Source organism: Phascolarctos cinereus, unplaced genomic scaffold (assembly GCF_003287225.1).
Source record: "Phascolarctos cinereus isolate Bilbo 61053 unplaced genomic scaffold, phaCin_HiC Scaffold_726;HRSCAF=1367, whole genome shotgun sequence".
Classification (NCBI taxonomy): domain Eukaryota; kingdom Metazoa; phylum Chordata; class Mammalia; order Diprotodontia; family Phascolarctidae; genus Phascolarctos; species Phascolarctos cinereus.
Genome location: NW_027556098.1, coordinates 4,539,017 through 4,561,183, shown reverse-complemented (window position 1 = coordinate 4,561,183; position 22,167 = coordinate 4,539,017). Strand labels below are relative to the sequence as shown.

The 22,167-nt window shown below is 39.0% G+C and overlaps 1 protein-coding gene across 5 annotated transcripts in view; it reads left to right on the top strand.

Annotated features, from left to right (window-relative positions):
* Positions 1-22,167, top strand: part of BMX (BMX non-receptor tyrosine kinase) — a 77,028-nt gene that overhangs the window by 40,493 nt on the left and 14,368 nt on the right. For all 5 annotated transcript variants that reach the window (XM_021007427.2, XM_021007426.2, XM_021007423.2 and 2 more), the window contains 7 exons: positions 2,252-2,305; positions 7,268-7,322; positions 10,606-10,685; positions 13,160-13,287; positions 14,767-14,841; positions 15,241-15,412; positions 19,677-19,893. In XM_021007427.2, coding sequence (XP_020863086.1) covers positions 2,252-2,305; positions 7,268-7,322; positions 10,606-10,685; positions 13,160-13,287; positions 14,767-14,841; positions 15,241-15,412; positions 19,677-19,893 — 781 coding nt within the window. The remainder of the gene's footprint in view (positions 1-2,251; positions 2,306-7,267; positions 7,323-10,605; positions 10,686-13,159; positions 13,288-14,766; positions 14,842-15,240; positions 15,413-19,676; positions 19,894-22,167) is intronic.

The window sequence follows — 22,167 nt, the reverse complement described above, 5'->3', positions numbered from 1 at the left end:
AGTCACTTGACTTAGGTCTCCCTTAGTTTCCTTACTTGTGAGGAAGGGGGAAAATAATAGCTTTTATCTGACAGTTGTGGTAAAGACCAAATAAATTATATTTGTAAACTGCTTTGCAAACCTTAAAGTGCTATATAACTCTAATACCTTCTAAAGATCAGAAAACTTATCAATTAGTCATCAGGTATTTATTAAGTGCCTACTACATGCCAAATACTGGGGATACAAAGACAAAATGGAAACAATCCCCGCTTTCAGAGAGCATATAGTCTATGGGAGGAAACAACATATACATATATTTAAACAAAAAAATACACAAAATAAAATTTTTGTTTTCAGTTGTTTCAGTCATGTCTGACTTTTTGTGACTCTATTTAGGGTTTTCTTGGCAAAGATACTGGAGTGGTTTGCCATTTCCTTCTCCAGCTCATTTTACAGAGGAGGAAACTGAGGCAAACAGGGTTAGGTGACTTGCCCAGGGTTACACAGATAGTAAGGGCTGGATTTGAACTCAGGTCTTCCTGAGTTCCTCCTATTTGGAGACAGGAGGCATTAGCAGCTAATGAGGGGGAAAAGCCTCATGAAGGAGATGGTGTTTAAGCTGAGTTTTGAAGGGAGGGATTCTAAGAAACAGAGGTGAGGAAAAAGTAGATTCTAAACTTAGGTGCAGCCTATGCAAAGTCCCAGAGACTAGAGATGGGATTTTGTATTTTATTTTATTTTATTTTATTTTGGTGAGGCAATGGGAGTTAAGTGACTTGCCCAGGGTCACACAGCTGGTGTCAAGTGTCTGAGGCCAGCTTTGAACTCAAGTCTTCCTGACTCCAAGGCCAGAGCTCTATCTATTGTGCCACCTAGCTGACCCCTAAAGATGGAATTTTGTGAGTGAGGGCCTCAAGAAGGCCAATTTGGTTAGACTACGGAATCCATGAAGAGAAATAAAATATAATACTCTAAGTCTGAAAAGATAGATTGGACCCATATTGGGAAGAGATTTAAATGCCAAATAGAAGAGTTCGAATTGATGAGAAGATAGGAAGACTATTGTTTGATCACTTCAGTCACGCACAGCTCTTTGTGACTCCATTTGGGGTTTTCTTGGCAGAGATACTCTACTGGTTTGCCATTTCCTTCTCCAGCTCGTGTGACAGATGAGGAACTGAGGCAAGCAGGGTTAAGTGACTTGCCCAGGGTCACACCTAGTAAGTATCTGAGGCAAGATTTGAACTCATGAAGATGAGTCTTCCTGACTCTAGGCTTGGCACTCTATCCACTGCACCACCTAGCTACCCAAAATGAAGACACTGGTTATTAACAGGGGTCCCTTTTGGTCATATTTGTGCTTTAAGAGAATCCCTTTGGCCACTGTGTTGGAGGATGGATTTGAGAGGGAAAAATTTACACCAGGAGGATTCTTGAGACTTTGTAGTAATCTTGGTGAAAGTTGTTGACTGTGTATGTGGAGAGAAGGAGACCCATTGAGAGAAGCTGTGGAGGTAACTGATTGCATATAGGGAAGTGGCTGAGATAGAGTGAGGGGTCAAAGATGGTTCTGAGATTAAGAGCCTGCAGTGATGGGCAGGTGAAGATTTTCCATTTGAAAATTTCTTCCCATTAAAGACAATGAGCAATTCCTACCAACCACAATAGGCACGCATAGAATACAAGACTTGAAGTCAGAAAGATCTGAGGTCAAATCCTTCCTCAGAAACTTACTATATAGCTGTATGATCCCGGGCAAGACACTTAACCATTCTGGGTCTCACTTTCTTTATCAGTAAAATGAAGGGATTGGAGTCTCTGGCTTATAAGGGCCCTTCCAGGTTTAAATATGTGATTCTCTGACAAATATTGAAATTCTTTCCATTTATCTATAGCATGAGAAAAAAAAATGTCCTCAAATTGATTAAAAAATCTGAAGAATGGCTCTCCACACAGCCAGAGGTTTTGCTCAAAACACACAAGTGCCTCTGCATGTGCTTCCTTTGTCCTGATATTTGGAGGTAGCCCAAGAAAACTGGATTGCAGCCAAGTCCTAGCTATGTTACTAGTCATTCACTCAAATAGATCTCATCACAGAGAGAGACCCACCAGCTTATTCCTTCCATTGTTTACAACTTCCTCAGGGTGAAAAGGGAAAATGAACCCTGTGGATGGGTGAAAAAAGTGAGGAGGCAAGTAATGGGCATTTATTTGAGTTGCTTCTTTTGGGGTTTTTTTTTTTCCGCATGATATCTTATCTCTTCCACAGGGGGGACCCAGGTTCAAGTTCATCTGAAGAAGAGGAAAGCCTGAACAGCTATGAGTAAGTGGGTGGACTTTTTATTTTATTTTATTGGTAGTGGGGCCTGAGTTTATTTGCTCCTCCTTACATACAGTTAGGATGGGGGAGCGCTCCAGTCCTGGGAACGTGCCAGGGGTGTTGCACGAGGCTATTCTGGAAGTCAGTCAGTCTGTTAGCTAGTATTTATTAGACATCTACTATGTGTCAGGCACTGGGCTCTACCCTGGAAGTGTAAATGATCAGGTGAATTGAAAGGGTCCAGCAGCTTGTTCTCCTACCTGTTTCATGACTCCTCAGTTTACATTCTTGGCTCATCATCCTATATCACTCTCTCTAACTGTGGGCTGTACCTCAAGGCTCTGCACTGGGTCTTGATTCTCTGACTTGGTGACTTCATCAACCCTAATGAGCTTAATTATCATCTGCCGTCATGACTCGTTAATCTACATGCCCATTTTCCTTCTAATTTCTAATTTCTTTTTGTGAGTCATGGCTCACCAATCTATGTATCCATTTTCTTTCTAATTTCATTTCTTTAATTTCTTTCCTGAATTCCAGTCCCACATCAAAAACTACTTGGCACATAGTAGGTGGATCTAAAATGCTTATTCTTTTCCCCTGTTAGACATTTTGAACTGAATGTCTTGTAATTCTCTCAAAATCATCACCTCCAAAACACAATTTATTACCTTTCCCCAATGCCTCTCCAAATGTTCTTGTTACTTTTGAAGATATCACCAGTCTTACAGTTACTCAGGTTCTTAGCCTTATCAGAGACTCCTCATTTCCCCTCACCAAACACTGTCTCCCTGCCCTGGGTCTCTCTCTTGTCCAATCTATCCTCTACCTGACTGGCAGAGTGATTTTTCTAAAGTACAGGTCTGACCATTTTACTTCCCTGGTCAGTAAACTCCAGTGGCTTCCCTCTTGAGCCTTCCTAACATTAAATTTATCTCATCATTTTATACTTTCTATTTTTGCCCAAGTTTTTATAATATAATTAATCATTAGTTTGGTAGTATACACATATTGGGTGTATGTGTGCAGTTTTTTTTTTTACCATTCTGGGGCATGGTTAAGAAGGTCTAGTCACTACTGATTTGTATTACTGATTTAGACATTCCATCTCCAGACTTGATATCTTTGGGCTGGCTGTCTTCTATGCCTGGAATGTTCTTTCTTCTTACCTCTACCCCTAGGCTTCACTGGTCTCCTTGAAGACTTAGATCAAACTCATAGCTAGACCCATAGCTGTAGAAAGGGTTCAGAAAGACAATATCATCTTTTCCCCACTCCTCAGTGCCTTACTTCTAAGATTTCCTTCCAAATGTATGTATACCGACACCTTGTATGTACATAGTTATTTACATGTTGTCTATCTACTCCATTAGAATATTAACTCCTTGAGTGGAGGGACCCACTCCCTCCAATGTTTGCCATTCTTTATATCTCTAGTGCTTAGCACAGTGCCTGGCACAGATTAAGGGCTTAATCAATTCTTATTGACTGGCATAACTGGATCTAGAGTACCACAGAATTTTGGTGAGATATGTCTTGCAGTGTTTTGAAGGAGAAATGCCTTAAAGTTGTCTTCTTCTTCTTCTTCTTCTTCTTCTTCTTCTTCTTTTCTTCTTCTTCTTCTTCTTCTTCTTCTTTTTTCTTTTTAGGGAATTGGGGTTAAATGACTTGCCCAAGGTCACACAGTTAGTGTCAAGTGTTGGGTCTGAGGAGGGATTTGAACTCAGGTCCTCCTGACTTCAGGGCTGGTGCTCTATCCACTGCGCCACCTAGCTGCCCCTTCAAGTCTTCTTAAAGCAATATATATATATGTATATATATGTATATAATGTGTGTGTGTATACACACACACACACACACACGCACACATATATATATATGTAGGTGGGCTTAGTCATGATTACCCTGACTGGTTCTCTCTCTCTCTCTCTCTCTCTCTCTCTCTCTCTCTCTCTCTCTCTCTCTTCTCTCTCTCTCTCTCTTTTTCTCTGTCTCTCTGTATCTTTCTCTCTGTCTCTTTCTCTGTCTCTCTGTGTCTCTCTCTCTATTTCTCTGTCTCTGTCTCTGTCTCTCTTTCTCTCTCCTATTTTGTGGCAAACACGGTGTCTATACAATGAAGAGATAACCTAAGTTTGGTCAGGGTGACACTGAGGTATAGTCTAGATATTTTGCGCCTAGAATGACATGGTAAATGGTGTCTCTCTGTTCTAAGTGTTATGTAGCTCTTAACAGAAGACAACACAACCCAAACCCATAGGAAAACAAAAACAAGTACATAAAGGATGATTTCTGCATTGGGTTGGGAGGTGTATCTGAAGACCTCTAAAATGATCTTAGACAAGCCACTTGACCTCTCTAGGACTCAGTTTCTTCATTTGTAAAATGAGAATTTTGGAGCTGATGGCTGCTAAGGGCGCTCTCAGCTCTAAATCTATGATCTTGTAAAGAGATGATCTCATCAGTCTCTTCCAGCTTTAGATGGATGACTTTATGAAACTAGGACTAGATGTCTCTGAAATATCTTCCTGTGCTGTCTATTATCCCCTAGTCCAGGGATGAAGAACCTGTGACCATATGTGGCCCTCTAGGTCCTCAAATGCAGCCCTTTGACTGAATCCAAACTTCACAGAACAAATCCCCTTAATAAAAGGATTTTTTAATAAAAGGACTGGGGCCTAGTCTTAAATAATAGCTAATAACAATAGCTAGCATTTATACCTATTATTTTTAAGGCGTTGCAAAACACTTTCCATATATACTGTCTCATTTAAGCCTCCCAACAACCTTTTGAGGTAGTGACTATAATTGTCCACATTTTATAGATGAGAAAACTGAAGCTTTAAGAGTTTAAGTGATTTAGTCAGTCACATAGCTAGGAGTATCTTGAGGCAAGTTTTGAATTCAGGGCTTCCTGACTTTAAATCCAATGGTCTATCCCCCCCCCTTTTTTTTCTTTTGGCTGGGCAATGGGGTTAAGTGACTTGCCCAGCGTCACACAGCTAGTATGTGTTATGTGTCTGAAACCAGATTTGAACTCAGGTTCTCCTGAATCCAGGGCCGGTGCTCTATCCACTGCGCCATCTAGCTGTCCCTGGTCTATCCCGTTTAACAAGACACTTAGCTAAGTTCTTTTCAACTGTACAATAAGATTTTATGCTTAGCTGAATAAAATCTAATATGTCGTTTTAATTTCATAGTATAGAGAAGATACAAGGTAACGGGACACATTCTATCTACCCATAGAGACACAAAGACACAACTTATTCACACCCTAGGAATCACCAAAACAACAGAGCTCTAATTTTAAAAAAGGCTTTTAACCCAAGGAAAAGATTTTTTCAGCTTGGCTTCTTTTTTGAGAGATACGTGAATATTTTTGCACAAATTTTGCATATGTTTCCAGCCTTCCTCAAGTCTCTTGTCAAGGATAACTCTAGGCAAAATTGGAAAACACATCTTTTGCCTCTGTCCACCCCCTTCATGGATTCCTTCTTTCCAAATCCTTTCTACGGCTAAGGGTCTAGCAGCTGCCACATATTAAACAAACAAAAACCAAGGAGAAAAATCACCCTACTCTGCAGAAAGGATCCATTTTTTCTTACTAAGGTATAAATAATTGAAGAGGCTCAGTATGAGATGGAAAATTGCATTAAAGTAGAAGGCAAAGACTTTAACCAAAGGAATAAGCCTTTATAGATTTTTCAGATATCAGTCAGCTGATTGGGAAAGTAATTTTATTTACAAGGGGCCTTTCCCAGAGTCTGAAAAGAGAGGTCAGTCCATCTTCTGTTGATTTTTTGGAATGGCTCAGTGATCCTGGACCTGATCACTTATCCACAGTATTATTTCCTTGTCATTTACAGATTAAGCTGTTGGGTAAGAGAGGAAGGTAGAGAAGGCAAGGCCCATCTCTAAAGAAATTAAACATTATTTCTACAGCAGGTAGAAACTTGGAGATGTTCAGAGCAGAACAGCTGTGGGAAGCTATTTGATTTCAGTTTCATAGCTCCTCATGACATGATTTTACCAACAACATGAGGGATATTTTATTGGAGCTGACATTTTGCTGGTGTGGCTTCATTAGCAGCTTTGATCCCACTCAAATGGAGATTCACAAGGCCACCGGATGGTTTCTATATTGAAAAATTCTCTCCTGGGGCAGCTAGGTGGTGAAATGGATAGAGCACCAACCCTGAAATCAGGAGGACCTGAGTTCAAATCTAGCCTCAGATACTTTCTAGCTGTGTGACTCCAAATGCCTCCAAAAAAAAAAATCTGTCCCATTTCCCTGCCTCCCCTGGATCACAGCCTAAGGTTTTTGTTTCTTTGGGAGTAGAGCACTGAAAGAATATCAAAAATGGTAAAGGTTGGGTCTCTAAAAAGTTATGGAGTGTCCTTTCACATATAGCTTCCTCTCACTCCCACCTACCAGGACCCCTGTCTACCAGGGCTTTTTACTCTGTCTCAGGAAGGTTCTATCTGATACCTAGTTGTCAGGAAGATCTTAGGGTCATAGATTTAGCTCTGGAGGAGACATCAGAGGCCATCAAATCTGACTCCTTCATTTTACCAATGAGGAAAATGAGGAAACATATTATTCACCCCCACCCCACCAACATCTAACCTACCTTAGAAGTTGTATCCAGTTGCTTAGGGGAAAAGCATTTTTAATGCCTATACTGCAAAATGTGTCTCAATCAGGTTTGGTTTGGTTTTGTTTTTGAAGAAAGTTAGAGCCATGAAACAAGATGATATGGGATCTGACTCTTCTAGTTACAGGACGGTCTTAATGTATATAGCTTCCTTATTGGACTTATAGAATCACAGAATTATACAACCTTAGAGATGGAAGAACTTTAGGAAAATTATTCTCCCCCCCCAAGTTTTACATATAAAGAAACTGAGCAACATATAAGTCAAGATAAAATAATCCCTAATATCAATGCACAATCTTTTCTGCTGCAGCTGGTTCTCAGGTGATATCTCAAGAGCCCAGTCTGAACAGTTACTGAGACAAAAGGTACTGTGAACACCCTTACTCTCTTTTAAAGTATCCATGCTATCTTTTTTTTCCCCTGAGAAATATGCAATATGTGTTAATTATATTGATAACTGATGAATTGATTGACTGTAGTCAATTCACGGTTGTTAAGGGGGCCAATTCAATTAAATATACATGTATGCGTTGGGCTTATGGAAAATGGACAGTGTACAGAGATAAATATGGCATCCCTGCCCTCAAGAGGATAAGTCTCTAATTTCAACAAGTAGAGATTGCAGAAATGCACTTTCCAGGTCAAGGTAACAGAATGAGCCAAGACTCAGAAGTGGTGAGGTAAGGCATAAAGGAACATCTATGGAATGAATAAAGTCTTGTTTGACTAGATATCGAGTTTATGAGGGTGGATGATAAATAATGCTGGTCATATATCACTGAGGGCCTTGAGTCCCAGCATAAGGAGGCTAGATCCTAGGCTGTAGGAAAAGGGAAGTCAGTAAAGATGTCTGAGCTGGGAAATGGCATGATCAGAGTTGCGCTTTAGAATGGTTATTTTACCAGCACTGTATAGGATGAATTGCAGTAGGAAGAAACTAGAGATTGGGAAAATGAGTTAGTTATAAGAGGATTGACTAAAATACAGGGACAGTAGTGGGAAAGGAAAGAAGGGGATGGATTTGAGAGACTGTGTGAATGATCAGATGTGGAGGTCATAAGAGATATCAGAGGTGACTGGGTGATTGGGGAGAATTAAAGCCCATTTAGGGCCATGTAAGGTCACATAGCTAGGCCATAAGCAGGACCAGGACACAGGTCTGGCTACCATGCTGCCCTTTATACACATTATACAAGCTTAAATAGGCTAATCTTTTAGAAATAAAACAAACATATCATGCCCTTAGGAGGTTTTAAATAAAGCTAGCAGACCAAAATAAACCTAAATAGTTGGGTAGGCTTTTTTTAAAAAATGTTTTTCATTCTCCTTGGGGTCAGAGAAGCAGCATGGAATAATGAATAATGTGCTGGGCTTTGAATCAAGACAACCCAGATAGGTGGCTACTGGTCCTGTTGGAGTCCAGAGGTAGCTCTGAAGGTTTGGGGATTATTTTTCTAAGCTATAGCTCATAAGCCCCCACTAGTCTATTTCCCTATGATTATTACTTGAAATCAATTATTCAAACCCCATAATTGACATTTATTAGCTTGTGTGTCCATGGACAAGTTATTTTACTCCTCTGAGTCTTAATTTTCTCATCTATAAAATGGGCACAATAATACCTGAAGTCTTACTTCACAGGGTTATGGGAATATGGTAAGTCAAGGGATATTCCTAAAGTGTAGAGTTGACCATGCTACTTCTCTGTACAAGAAGTCCTAGTGGCTTCTAAAGTGTAACACAAACTCATCTACTGGGCATTTAAAACCCTTTACAATTTGGCTTCAGTATATTTTTCTAGGCTTATTATACATTATTCCCTTGTACACAACGAGACCCTTTGCTGTCCTTCATACAACATTCTACCTCCAGTACTCATGACTTGGCACAAGTTGGAATGCAACTGCCTACCCCACCTCCCTGCCTCACATCCACCTCTTAGAATCCCTAGCTTCCTTCAAAGCTCCACTCCAGAGTTACCTCTTACATGAGGCTTCTCCTGATCTCCCAGCAGCTAATATCACCTTTCTCCCCCAAATTACTTTGTATTTGCTGTGTATTGCATAAGCTCTGGGGCTCACTCTCCCATCATCACACATATTGTCAAGATAGATACTCAGAGCTAGATGGCTACTTATCCCCTCAGAGTCTAGGGGTAGCTCTGAGGGTTTAGAGATTGTTTTTCTAAGGCTGCAGGTCATAAGCCCCCACTGGTGTGTTTCCCTGTAGTTATCAATGAAATCAGTTAGCCAGCCAGATTTACTTAGCTTTTAGATAGAGACAAGTGGTATAGAATGAACAGTTGGTCCAAAACATTCCCCTCCCCAAATTCTGTGACACTCTCTTCCACCAGTACATACAGAGTCTAGGGGAACCTGGGTTCAAACTTAGAGCATATGTGGCAAAGGGAATAACACAGATCTTGGAAGTTCTTTTGCTAAAGTCTTCAAGATGCACCCCTGAGGTATGTCGAAGATTTTCTGCTAGGATCCTTATAGAGCCTTAGAGATGTCTTTCATTCTTGTATCCAGTATGTCCTCAGTTCCCCTGGGGTCACTTTCATCAACTGCTCTATAGATACTGTAGGACATTAATGAAGAGTCCAAAATTCTCTGAACTTCTCAAAACTCACTAGGTCCTCCTCTGGACAAGGGCAGCTTAGGGAAGGAGATCAACACCAAGGCTGAGGCTGGGGATGGGGGGTAGGCACAGGATTCTCTCCCTTGCCCCCCAGTAATTTCTTCTAAGGGATTTGGATAGAAAATTCCTACTACCAAGTTGCCAGATATGCCTGGGTTCTGAATTGACGTTTTATATAGAACCCACCAAGTGATTTCAAACAATCCAAAACCAGTTTCTGTTTCTCCATTTTATCCAAGGGTTTTCAAGGACTTCTAAATTGGTCAAAGACTAAAGCCTTTGATTGTTTGATTAATTCAATTTATGATAAAGATATCAAGGCTAGATATTGGATTAGCTACTTAAGTGGGATGGGGGGGTTTGGTTGGTTGCTTCAATGAACTTTCATTTGTGTCTCCACTGAAATAAAACAAACAAATATAGCATACCTTTAGGAGGTTTTTACAAAAAACTAGCAGACCAAAATGAAGCTAAATAGCTGGTATTCACTGACAGAAAGTAAATTCCTTAAGGACAGGGATTGTTTTTTTTTTTTCTTTATATGCCCAGTGCCCAGCATAATGCCTGGCCCATCTAGATTCTTAAAAAAAATGCTTATTGATTAATTTATTGATTGACTGACTGATACTAATTGTGGGACCTGCTAACTCTCAGTGACCCAGACAAGACAACAAATGATGAATGAGTTCCTGATCCACATATTTCCCTACTCTGATGTAAAAAGTACAAGACAAACAGAATTAACAGCTAAGTGGGTTGGAAAAACCAGAACACAACCCTAGAGGTGTGTAAAGAGAGCCCTGAAGGACAGGAGGAATTTTGGAAGGCTTTCTGTACAAAATGTTCTACTTATAACTCTTTGAAATGTAGCCTTTGGGGCAACCAATACGAACATTTTCGTCAATCCCATTTCATACATTCTAAACAATAGCTGAGAAGTAGTTTTTGAAAGTGATAATTTCCCTAGATTTATCTCTATTATCTTTGAGCGTTTTCCTTCCTTTTTAGGGAAAAGAAGGAGCATTCATGGTTCGGAATTCAAGCCAAGCAGGACGGTACACAGTATCCTTATTTAGTATGGCCCTAAAGTAAGTATGAGAAGAATTATTTATTTTTGTGTGTGTGTTCTTTACATATGTAGCTCCTTCATAATGTTATCTTATTAATCATCTTCAGTGAATTTTTTTCTATTGCAACAGATATGACATTTAACAAATTATTTAGGACTTGGTTCAGAGATCATTTCCTTTCACATGCAAGGCTTTTGGTTCTATGTTCCCTTGGGTGTGGGAAGGAAGACAAGCTGCCGTGACCTGGGCCTCTTACCCTCTCCCATTGATGTTTTCTTCTGTATTCAGTTAATAAGCCTGTACAGAAGTCAGTTCTTGGGGCCTGTACTTTCATAGCACAGGCCTGATAGAGGAAGTCTTTAATTACCTTGAATAATAATACCAATAATATTTACATGTGCTGCTTAAGATTTGGGCAACTAGCTGGCACAGTGAATAGAGTGCTGAGCCTGGAGTCTGAAAGACTCATCTTCCTGAGTTCAAATCTGGCCTCAGGCACATTAACTTAACCAACACTGTTTGCCTCAGTTTCCTCACCTGTAAACGAGCTGGTGAAGGAAATGTCAAACCACTCTAGTATCTTTGCCAAGAAACCCAAAATGGGGTTATGAAGAGTTAGCCACAACTGAACAACAAAACATTTAAGGTTTATAATTTGTTTTAGGTATATTATCTTGTTTGATTCTCACAATAACCCTGTGAAGTAGGCACTATCATTATCCTCATTTTACAGTTGGGGAAAATGAGATTCAGAGAGTTTACATGCCACCCACCTTGTAGGTTTTATGGTGGCCTAGGGCTACCCCAAAATTGCAGTGTCTAGATATAGTGAGGAGGAAATACTCGCTTCCTCTATTCACTAGAACAGGGGTGGGGAACCTGGGGCCTTGAGGACACATGTGACCTTCTAGGTTCTTGGGTGCAGCCTTTTGACTGAGTCCAAGTTTTACAGAACAAATTCTTTTATTAAGGGGATTTTTCTTTGAAGTTTGGATTCATGCAGCCTTGAGGCCACAGGTTTGCCACCCCTGCACTAGAGTGTACGAAATGTTCCATAGAATTCTGATGTACCCTAATATTGGCTTGGGGCACCTAGGTGACACAGTGGATAGAGTGTCAGTACTGGAGTCAGGAAGACTCAGCTCCCTGAGTTCAAATCTGACCTTAGACACTTACAAGCTGTGTGACCCTGGGCAAGTTACTTAACCCAGTTAGCTTCAGTTTCATCATCTATAAAATGAGCTGGAGAATATAATGGCAAACTATTCAAGCGCCTTTGCCAAGAAAACCCCCAAATGGGGCTTGTCCCACTCAACAACAACAGTAATATTGGCTCACTAGAACAACAGGATGAGAATTTGACCAAACAATAATTAAGACTAATTGAGAATTTATTTCCAGCTTATACAATTCATTTTCAGCCATTTTAGAATTATGTTACCCTATCATTATTTCTTTGTTTATCTCAATTCTTCCCCTCCCTTCATCCCTCACTCCCAACTCCAATGTGTTGTATGGCATATGGATATTTTTGGAACTAAAGTTAATTCAAATTAATTGTGCTCTGAGAATTTTTGAGAATGTGAAAAGTCCTCTTTAATATGTCACAAATCCAGAGTTGGAAATTACAGCTTCAGACTTTCCCTCAAATGCCAGGTAGAAACTGAGTTCCTTAGTCTATCTAACAATTTATATATTGCAGCATCTGACTGTTTAACAATCTATACTTGGAACGAAAAGAAAGGAAGATTTTTTTTTTAAAGTTAAGAATCAAAAGCAATACGGCAATTTGCCCACTTGCAGTTTCTCTATAACTTAGGAGGTAGTCTGGTGTAGTCAACAGAACACTGAACTGCCCAGGAGCCATAGGACTTGAGTTCTAATCTTTATTCTATTATTATGTGACCTAGATTCTGTGGGCCTCAGTTTCCTCATCTGTAAAGTGTGTATGTATGTAAGGGTCTGTGATTGGGCTAGATGACCTCCAATGTCTCTCTTGGCTCTGGCTCTATGATCCTCTAATACCAGTAATTTCTGAAAGACAAAACCTCTCATCCCAGAGGTCCACCAGCAGCCCTGAAGTCACTACAAAGTGGGGTCCAGAGTCAAGCTAGTCATTACAGTAAATTGTCATTCCACAAACTTTAAAGCACATAGAATAAATTGTATCAACTATTAAGCAATCAGTTGACCAAAACCTTTATTAGTCAGGGGGAAAAATGCTCTCAGGCTAACTCAAAGGAAACCAAGATGATCAATTGGTATTGACATTAGTTAAATGGGATTCTACTCCATATTTTTTAAAATGATATATACATATTAGAAAGTATATAAAGAAGAAATCTATATCGTGTAATTTTGCCTAGGTGATTGGTATCCACAAAAGGCATGAAATTTAGAAAACTAAACTCATCTAAATGGGCTCCCAAATCACTTATCTAATTGAATTTTAATTAGTGAACAAATTCTAACACCTTTTGCTTTTTTTTCAGTGATAAAAAAGGAACTGTAAAACATTATCACGTGCACACAAATGCTAAAAACAAATTGTACTTAGCAGAAAACTATTGTTTTGATTCAATCCCTAAGCTTATTTATTATCATCAACACAATTCAGCAGGTAATCCCTTAAGTTTCTTTTCCTTTCTTTGTGACTGTATCTTTTCTCTGGTCCTGCTCCAAATATTGTTATTTATGAAAGTGTGGGAGAAGTAAATGATTCCTTTGAAGCACTGAGATTTGGCTGTATTTTTGACTGCATATATCTGTAGTGGGTTCTCTAATTGCTCAACAGAGAACACAGCTGAGTTAAAGTAGACTGAGAAGTGGAGACGTTCATTTGGCACCTTTCATATAATATGACAGTTTTAGGTTATGACTGGGTAATGGTCCAACTGCAATCTAAATTCAGGTAACAAAGAAGGGAAATTCTCTTCCCTTCCATGATGTATGAGTCGTCAGCAAATACCAAAATGAAAATCAAGATTCATATGTAGAATATTTAAATAAAACATTTTAATTTACTATATGGATTATAATTGTCATAATAATCCATAACCCATTACTTAAAAGCCTTATCTCCCTCTCAGAACCAATTCCTCATCTAAACATGATTTCGGTGGAGGGCATTGCCATCTTTCCAGTAACCCAGATGCACAACATTGGGATCCTCTTTGTCTCTCCCTCCCTCTGGACATTTATATTCTTTCAGTTGCCAAGCCTTACTGATTCTGCTTCCAGAACATTGTGCCTCTCACTTTCTTTTTACTCCCACTACCTTAGTTCAGGCTCACGTCACCTCTTGCCTAGACTTTTGCACTATCCTCTTCATTGATCTCCTTGATTATAATTTTTGCTCTCTCCAATCTATCCACAGAACTGCCAAAGTGATGTTCCTAAAATACTGATATGGCCATTTGACACCCTCCCCTTTATTTACCACCAGTTAAAAATACCTTCAATGGTTCTCTGTTGCCTCTAGAGTAAAATACAAAATCCTAAGCTTGACCTTGAAAGCCTTTCCCAATATGGCTTCCTACCTACCTACCTTTCCAATTTTTATTTTTTCCACAATTCTTCCTTTCACATATTTTTTCTTTCGGTCAAATTGGTCTTTGAGATGTTTCCAGCATGCAACGTTCCCTTTCCAGACTTTTACCTTTGCATAGGTTATTCCTTATGTTTTGGAATACATTTCCTACTAACCTCCCTGGGATCCCTTGCTTCCTTCAAAACACAACTCAGGTGCTACCTCCTTACATGAGACCTTTCCTGCTCCTCCCAGCTATTAGAGTTCTCTTCCATTTGGAATGATTTTGTATAACTTTATACGTACCCTATATTTGCTTATTGGTTTACCTGTATCTCCTCCAGTAGAATAGAAACTCCTTAAAGTTTACAGCATATCGTCTCAATGGATCATAATAGTACTTAAATCTAATTCGCACTTAAGATATGGACAAAACATCAATTTCCTCAAATACAGAATCACCACATTCTATTTATTACTTGTCCTAATTGTTTGATTTTTCCTTCTACTATTTAGTAATAGACTAAAAGCTAGTCTGGGTATTTGATTATGCTCTTGTTATTTTTGCAGGAATGATTACGAGACTTCGACATCCAGTGTCCACCAAAGCCAATAAGGTTCCATCCACAGCATCCTTGGGAAGTGGTATGCCATTGTTTTTAATTTTCTAAACTATTTTGTTAATAATTTTATGATTTCCTTTCTTTTTAAGTAGGTAAACATGATTACATTCATGGAAAGGATTGGCAGCAGGAGAAATTGTTTCATAGGACTGTCCTAGGGAAAAAAATAAAATTTTCTAACTTTACAATGGCTTAAAACTTTCAAGTTACCTAATGTATTTTCATGTCACAAGCTTTCAGAGGATGTCATCAGTTTTTAAGATTTCCTATTAGTAATTATTTATAGAAACTTGCCATATTTTCTCCATGTTACAATGTACTAAAACAATGTACAATGTACATTGTAAAGCAAATCATTATTAGACTGCCAAGTCTTTATATTCTTACCAGATTACTAAAGAAACTTGCTTTCCTCTTCTAGGAATTTGGGAGCTGAAGCGAGAAGAGATTGCCCTTTTGGAAGAATTGGGATGTGGACAGTTTGGAGTGGTGCATCTGGGAAAATGGAAGGGGAAATATGATGTTGCCATTAAGATGATTAAGGAAGGTTCCATGTCAGAAGATGAATTCATACAGGAGGCCCAGACCATGATGTAAGTAGTATTTACCTAATTCAGGGACACTCAGACTACACTGGAAGTGGAAACCATATTAATGTCCTATTGGATACTTAAATTTTTTTCCTCTGACAGATTTTTCCCCTTCTCTCTTCTTTGGATAAATCCTATACATACTCTTTATACAGACAAAAAATGAGTAAACTAATCTCAGAGCTGGAATGAGATTATGGGTCATCTTGTCCAACTTGCACCTGACCAGGAGTTCCCTTGACATCATTCCTGAGGACCAGTCATACAGCCTTTTGCAGGACACGAATACACTTTGGGATATTTCTGATTGTTAGAAAGCATACTCTTACACTGAGCAAAAATCTGTCTCTGTGATTTCTCCTTGTCTCTCTGAGTTCTCTAGGGCCAAGCATAAAAAGTCAAATGTAATCCCTTTCCTATAGATATCCCATCAAGTATTTAATTATAATATGCCCTCTCCTTTGTCTGCTCTTTTCCCTGCTATATATCACATCGGACTGACATTTGCCAATGTCCTATCTAAAATATGGTCTACAGGCCAGATGTGATCTGACCAGGGAAGAATATGTTAGGACTGTTGCCTTGCTTGTTCTAGATGCTATGGCTAAGATCACATTAGCTTATATGTTAGCTGTGTCCCACTTTTCATTCTTATTGACATTAGAAAGAAGTTTTTTGTTTTGTTTTCCCCTAGCCATGCCTTTCCCATCCTATGCTTGGGTAGTTAATTCTATTAACCCAAATGCAGAATTTTATATTTATACCCATTGAATTGTATCTTATCAGATCTGGTCTAACCTCTTCGTTTGTCAGGATCTTTTTGGATCTTGGAATTGTTGTCCAATGTGTTAGCTGCCTGTGTGTTCTGAGTCATCTACAAATACATTAAGCATGCTATCTAGACCATCATCCAGGCCAGTGATAAAAAGTGTAAACAAAAGGGAGAGCCCTGGGAAACCACAATAGAGAACCCCGACTGACTTTTTGTTTTCTTTTTTCTGCCCTCTGTCTATATATCTTTAATTGGTAAAAATCCATGTGAGTATTTAAAGCATTTCAATGACATATTTTACTTTTAGTCAGACTTTTAGAACCTTGGACAGGCACAGTAGTTTAAAAAAATGCTATAGCAGATATTTTGCAAACAGCCCTCAGGATGATAGATTCAGAGCATCGGTATCATGCCAACACAGTCTGATATGAGACTAAATGTTTTTGCAAAGTCAAAACCATCAGATTTACCAGTGTTGAAAGACCTACTGATAACCTAGCATTTTGGTAACATAGGAGAGCTGCTATGTTAATAGAAGATATAAATGAATGAGATGTCATAAAATTGTGGAAGGAGAGATATCATTAGTATCCCATAAATGAAACAGAAACTGTTTTGGCTGGATAATAGCAGGGTCAATCCAATATAACCTCAACATTAATGGAGTGCCTACTGTGCTCGGAGCACAGAGCCAATTCAATCCAATAAATTTTCATTAAGCACCTACTACATGCCAGGCACTGTGCTCAGCACTGAGAAAATATAATTAACAAAAACAAAGACAATCCCTACCTCTAGGAGTTTACAATCTAAAGGGGAAGACAACACACAAAAGGAGGCAGGAAAGGGGGGAAGGGAACATGATACCAGGAACACGCAGTACAGGGAAAATTTTTTCTCTGGAACTGAAATCAAGGCAGGACAATAGACCCAAAGTGGAGTGAGAAGCTGAGGGTTTGGTTTCTATCCTCTATAAAGGAAGCAGTTGAAAGAGTTTGGTACTCCACCCTCCAGCCCTCCAGGCAGAGGGGAGAGGAAGCTGAGGGAGGTAGTGTGAATCAAGGCTCAAGTTAGCACCATGGTGGTGAATTTAGGAGTGATGAGCTTCTAAAAAAGAGATCACAGTAAGACTCAATTTCTATACCCCAGCCATGAGAATCACCTCACTCTGGCCTGGACTGTCCCCAAACTCCAAACATTATTATTTTAGGAAACTCTACTTTGGGGCCGCACTCTTTCTCATTGGTGACTTTCATTTTAGGAAGGACTTCAGCTATGCTTCACCTTACTCACCCCTTGACTTTCTCCAGCCTTCACCTCCTTTTACTTGCCTGATATATGGGAAGATTCCTCTTTTCTCCCTCTCACCCCTTTTCAGCCGCACTACATGTGTTGCCTCCCCTCATTGGACTATAAGCTCCTTGAGGGTAAGGACTCGCTTGCTTATATTTATGCCCCCAGAACTTAGCTCAGTGCCTGGTACATAGTAAGCGTTTAGTGAAAGCTCTAGCCAGTTTTACAAAATGTAGTTCATCAGTATGATTGTGGTATCACTCCACTGGGCTGTCAGCAGAGTGCAAAGGGAAGAACATTGACTAAGGAGTAAGAGTACCAGTATGTACCAATAAAGTACCTCTGTGACCTTTAGCAAGTCACTTAACTTCAAGACTCAGGTCTCTCATCTGCAAAATGAGCAGTTTGGACTATATGGCTTCCGAGGTCTCTTCCATTTCGACCTGTGATTCTATCTATCTATCTATCTATCTATCTATCTATCTATCTATCTATCTATCTATCTATCCATCTATCTATCCATCTATCTAAGCATCCATCTTTTCATTCATTCATCTGTTTATCCATTGATATGTTCATTCATTCATTTATCTATTTATATATCCATCTATCTACATTTCTATCTATTCATCAGTTTATCTAGTTGTCTATCTATCTATCCATCAATTCATCTATCTATTCATTTTTTCATCTATCTATCCATCTATCCATTCATTCAATTATTTAAATATCATCTATCTATTCCTTCATTTATCTATTTATGCATGTATCTATTTATTTTATAAAAAGTTGAAAGTCTATTTTATCCCACTCTATTTTACTGTCACTTCTTAGCTGTGTAACCCTGGACAATTCATCTGACCTTTCTGATCCTCTATTTCCTCATCTGTAAGATAATTTAAGATAATAACACCTTTTGTGTTTCTCTCTCAAGGTGGTGTAAAACTCAGAGTAGATTATTATCTACTGTTTCAAAGTTCTTTGTTAAATTTAAATTGTTATATCACTTTTTATCACTGCTATTATTATTGTTCTAAGGGTAAATATCAAGTTCAGTGGTGAACAAAGCCCAAATAAATACTTTTTGACAGCCTGGATGAGAGATGATAAGACACTCTAACTTGACATTTGGTAGTAGGATATCACGTCTGGATGTATTTAGGACCCTGAACTTAAACTTGGGAAAAGAAAAAGAAGGAATCAAATTCTTCTGTATAATTTTTTTAAAATCAATTTATAATTCCTAGAAGAGGAGGACATCTATAATTCAGGCTGGGAAATCTCTATTCCCAACTGGCAATGAATCAGAGTTTCTGAAACAACTCTCTTCCATTCCTGAGGAAAGACCATGCAGGTTATCTCACAGGCACGTGCCTAGTTGTCTCTGACACGGCTAGAAAACAAGCCAGTATTTTTTGTCCTAGAGGCAAAAGTGCCATTGGAATAGCGGGACAAGTTCTGTCTCTCTCCATTCAACTCCAAGTTATAAAAGAGAAAAACCATGAAGACTTCTAGATAGAGAGTTAATTTTGATGATGTTATTAATAGTAGTAATAGCTGACCTTTATTTACTTTATTTTTTCTTGATAATTAATTAATTTAGTTTTAGTTTTCACCTTTCACTTCCATGAGATTTTGAGTTTTAAATTTTCTCCCCCTCCCTCTCCTCCCTCCTCCCTAAGACGGCATGCAATCTGATATAGACTCTACTTATACATTCATATTAAGCAAATTTTCCCGTTAGTCATGATGTAAGGAACAATTAGATCTAATGGGAGGAACCACAAGAATGAAGCAATAAAACAAAACAACAAAGGAATAGGAGAGCAAATAGTATGCTTCCATCTGCATTCAGACTCCATAGTTCTTTCTCTGGATGTGGATACCATTATTGGCTTTAAAGTGCTTTACAAATATTATCTCATTGGATCCTCACAATAACCCTGGGAGGTAGGTGTTATTATTTCCCCCATTTTACAGAGCAAGAAACTGAGTCAGATGGAGGGTCAGTGATTTGCACAGGGTCTCATATCTAGTAAGTATCTGAGATTGGATTTGAACTGAGGTCTTCCTGGTTCTAGGTCCAGTACTCTAACCACTGCACCATAGAGCTACCTCTTGGTAAGCCTTCAAAACATCAGTAAAATGAAAGGGGGAGAAAAAACGCTCAAAATCGAAGTTTGAATAATTGAATTGTTTCAGGAAACTCAACCACCCCAAGCTGGTCAAATTCTATGGTGTGTGCACTGAGAGGTACCCCATCTACATAGTGACTGAGTACATCACAAATGGCTGTTTGCTCAGCTATCTGAAATGTCATGGGAAAGAACTGCAGCCCTTCCAGCTTCTGGAAATGTGCTATAACGTCTGTGAAGCAATGGCCTTCTTAGAGAGCCACCAGTTCATACACCGAGACTTGGTAAGCAAACTGTTTATTCTAAGAAGAAGGAAAAGAGCTAAGACACTTGGTCTACCTGTGCTCTGATATGAAAAAGTTAGGTCAAGTCAACAAGCCTTTATTAAGCACCTACTATGTAGCAGGCCCTGTGTTAAGTGCTGGGAATATAAATACAAGTGGAAAGAAAGACAGCTCCAACCCTCCACATACTCTACTGGGGAAGACAACACATAAAAAGGGAGGGAGGTATTTGGGTAGAGGCATGGTAAAAGAAGTCTGGAGAGCCAAAAGTGGAGCCTGGAGAGGATGCAGATGTAGCTAGCCCGGAAGTTTTCCTTAAATTGGACATTGCAGAAGGAACCAGTCATTCAGAGGCAAGGGACTCAGGAGTGATGATTACTTCCATTGTGAGAAGTCCAAGGGTGAAGTAAGCTTCCAGGTTAAGGAGGCTTCTGTGGCATGGTTGAGAAAGTCTGAAGGGGACTTTAAGAATAGATTAGAAGGAAAGAATTTTGTCTAATTTAATTAGAAGAAAGAATTTGATCAAATCTTACCTCAGACACTAGCTGTGTGACCTTGGGGAAGTCACTTAACCCCTCTCAGCCTCAGCCCTCATCTGTAAAATGGGAATAATAATAGCACCTACATATATATATATATATATATATATATATATAATATACATATATGTATATATATATACATATATATATATATGTATATATATGTGGCCTTGCAAAACTCAAAGTGCTACATAAAAGCTATCTGTGGATATTATTATTATTACTGATTTAGCTTTTACTGAGAATCATTAACTCTAATCAATCATTTATTGATTAGGCAGCCTGGTATAAGTAGAAATAATAGTGGATTTAGAGTCAAAAGCTGTTGTTGTTCAGTCATTTCCAATTTTTTTTGACCCCATGGAGGGATTTCTTGGCAAAGATACTGGAGTGGTTTGCCATTTCCTTCTCCAGCTCATTTTACAGATTAGGAAGCCGAGGCAGAGTTAAGTGACTTGCCCACGATCACACAGCTAGTAAGTGTATGAGGCAAGATTTAAACTGAGGTCTTCCTCACTCCAGGCCTGACACTCTATCCACTGCATCATCTAGTTACCCCAGAGTCAAAAGACTTGGGTTTAAATTTCTACTCTTTTACAACTGTGTGACCATGGGCAAGTCTTTTGGCTTCTTTGAATTTCAGATTCCCCCATCAAATGAGATAATATTTGTAAAGCTCTTAGCACAATGCCTGGCACATAGTAGATGCTATATTTCCTTCCTTTTCCCTTCCCCCAACTGTTTTTAGTGGAGAATAAAAATATTTGTACTTCCCACTTCAGTTCAAATAAGATAACACGTGTAGAATGCATTGCAAACCTTGAAGCACTATATAAATGTGAGCTATTACTCCTCAGAAACTGCACCGTGATAAAAAAGCCATTTCAGGAAAGACAGAGGTTTGGGGGGGGGGGTTCTTTCTTTTTTAATCAAAATCTCTCTTGGAGGATGTGTAAAGCTACATAGTTTACACACTACTTGAATCAATATCTCATTTAATCTTGAAATGTACCTGAGGTTACCAAGGAAGCATTCCTCTTTGAAGTAACATGGATGCACTTTACAAGGCAGAAATATTCATTGTCAGATTTCCGTACAGTTCTTCTTTCCATGCCTGCTGTGCACGAATGATTCTTAGTGGCTGAAAGTATTGAAATGGCTCTCACCTGTGAGTCATTTGGTCCTTCTGGTCATAGGATCAGGTTATGAAATACATAATAGTCATAGGTGTACATAGAGTGTGGGCCAGGGAGCATTCTCATTGACTAACCCCTTAAAAGGAACGATGTTTCCACACAGATTCTTCCCATGAATGAAGAGAAGGACCAATGAAAATGTTCCCCATGGGTACATCATCACCCCAACTCCACCCCCATGTACACATGTGACAATAATGATAATCATTATCATGGTCATCGTCCTTATCACCATCATCTCATTTCTAATATTTGTTAGCTGCGTGACTATGGGAAAATCACTTAATTTCCTTGAAGCCCAGTTTCCTTGTCTGTTTAAAAAAACAAGACTGCTCATATTGGTGCTGAACAGAGTTATTGTCAGGACCAAAGGTGGTGACAGATGTGAAAGGACTTTGGAAGCTATAAAAATCCGGACAATGTCGCCTAGTGGCTAGAGACAGTAAATTCCAATCCTATTTCTGTTATTTAGTAACATGTGACAATCGGCTAATCATCCTCTGAGGCTCATGTGTGGTGGATAATAACTGAGGAAA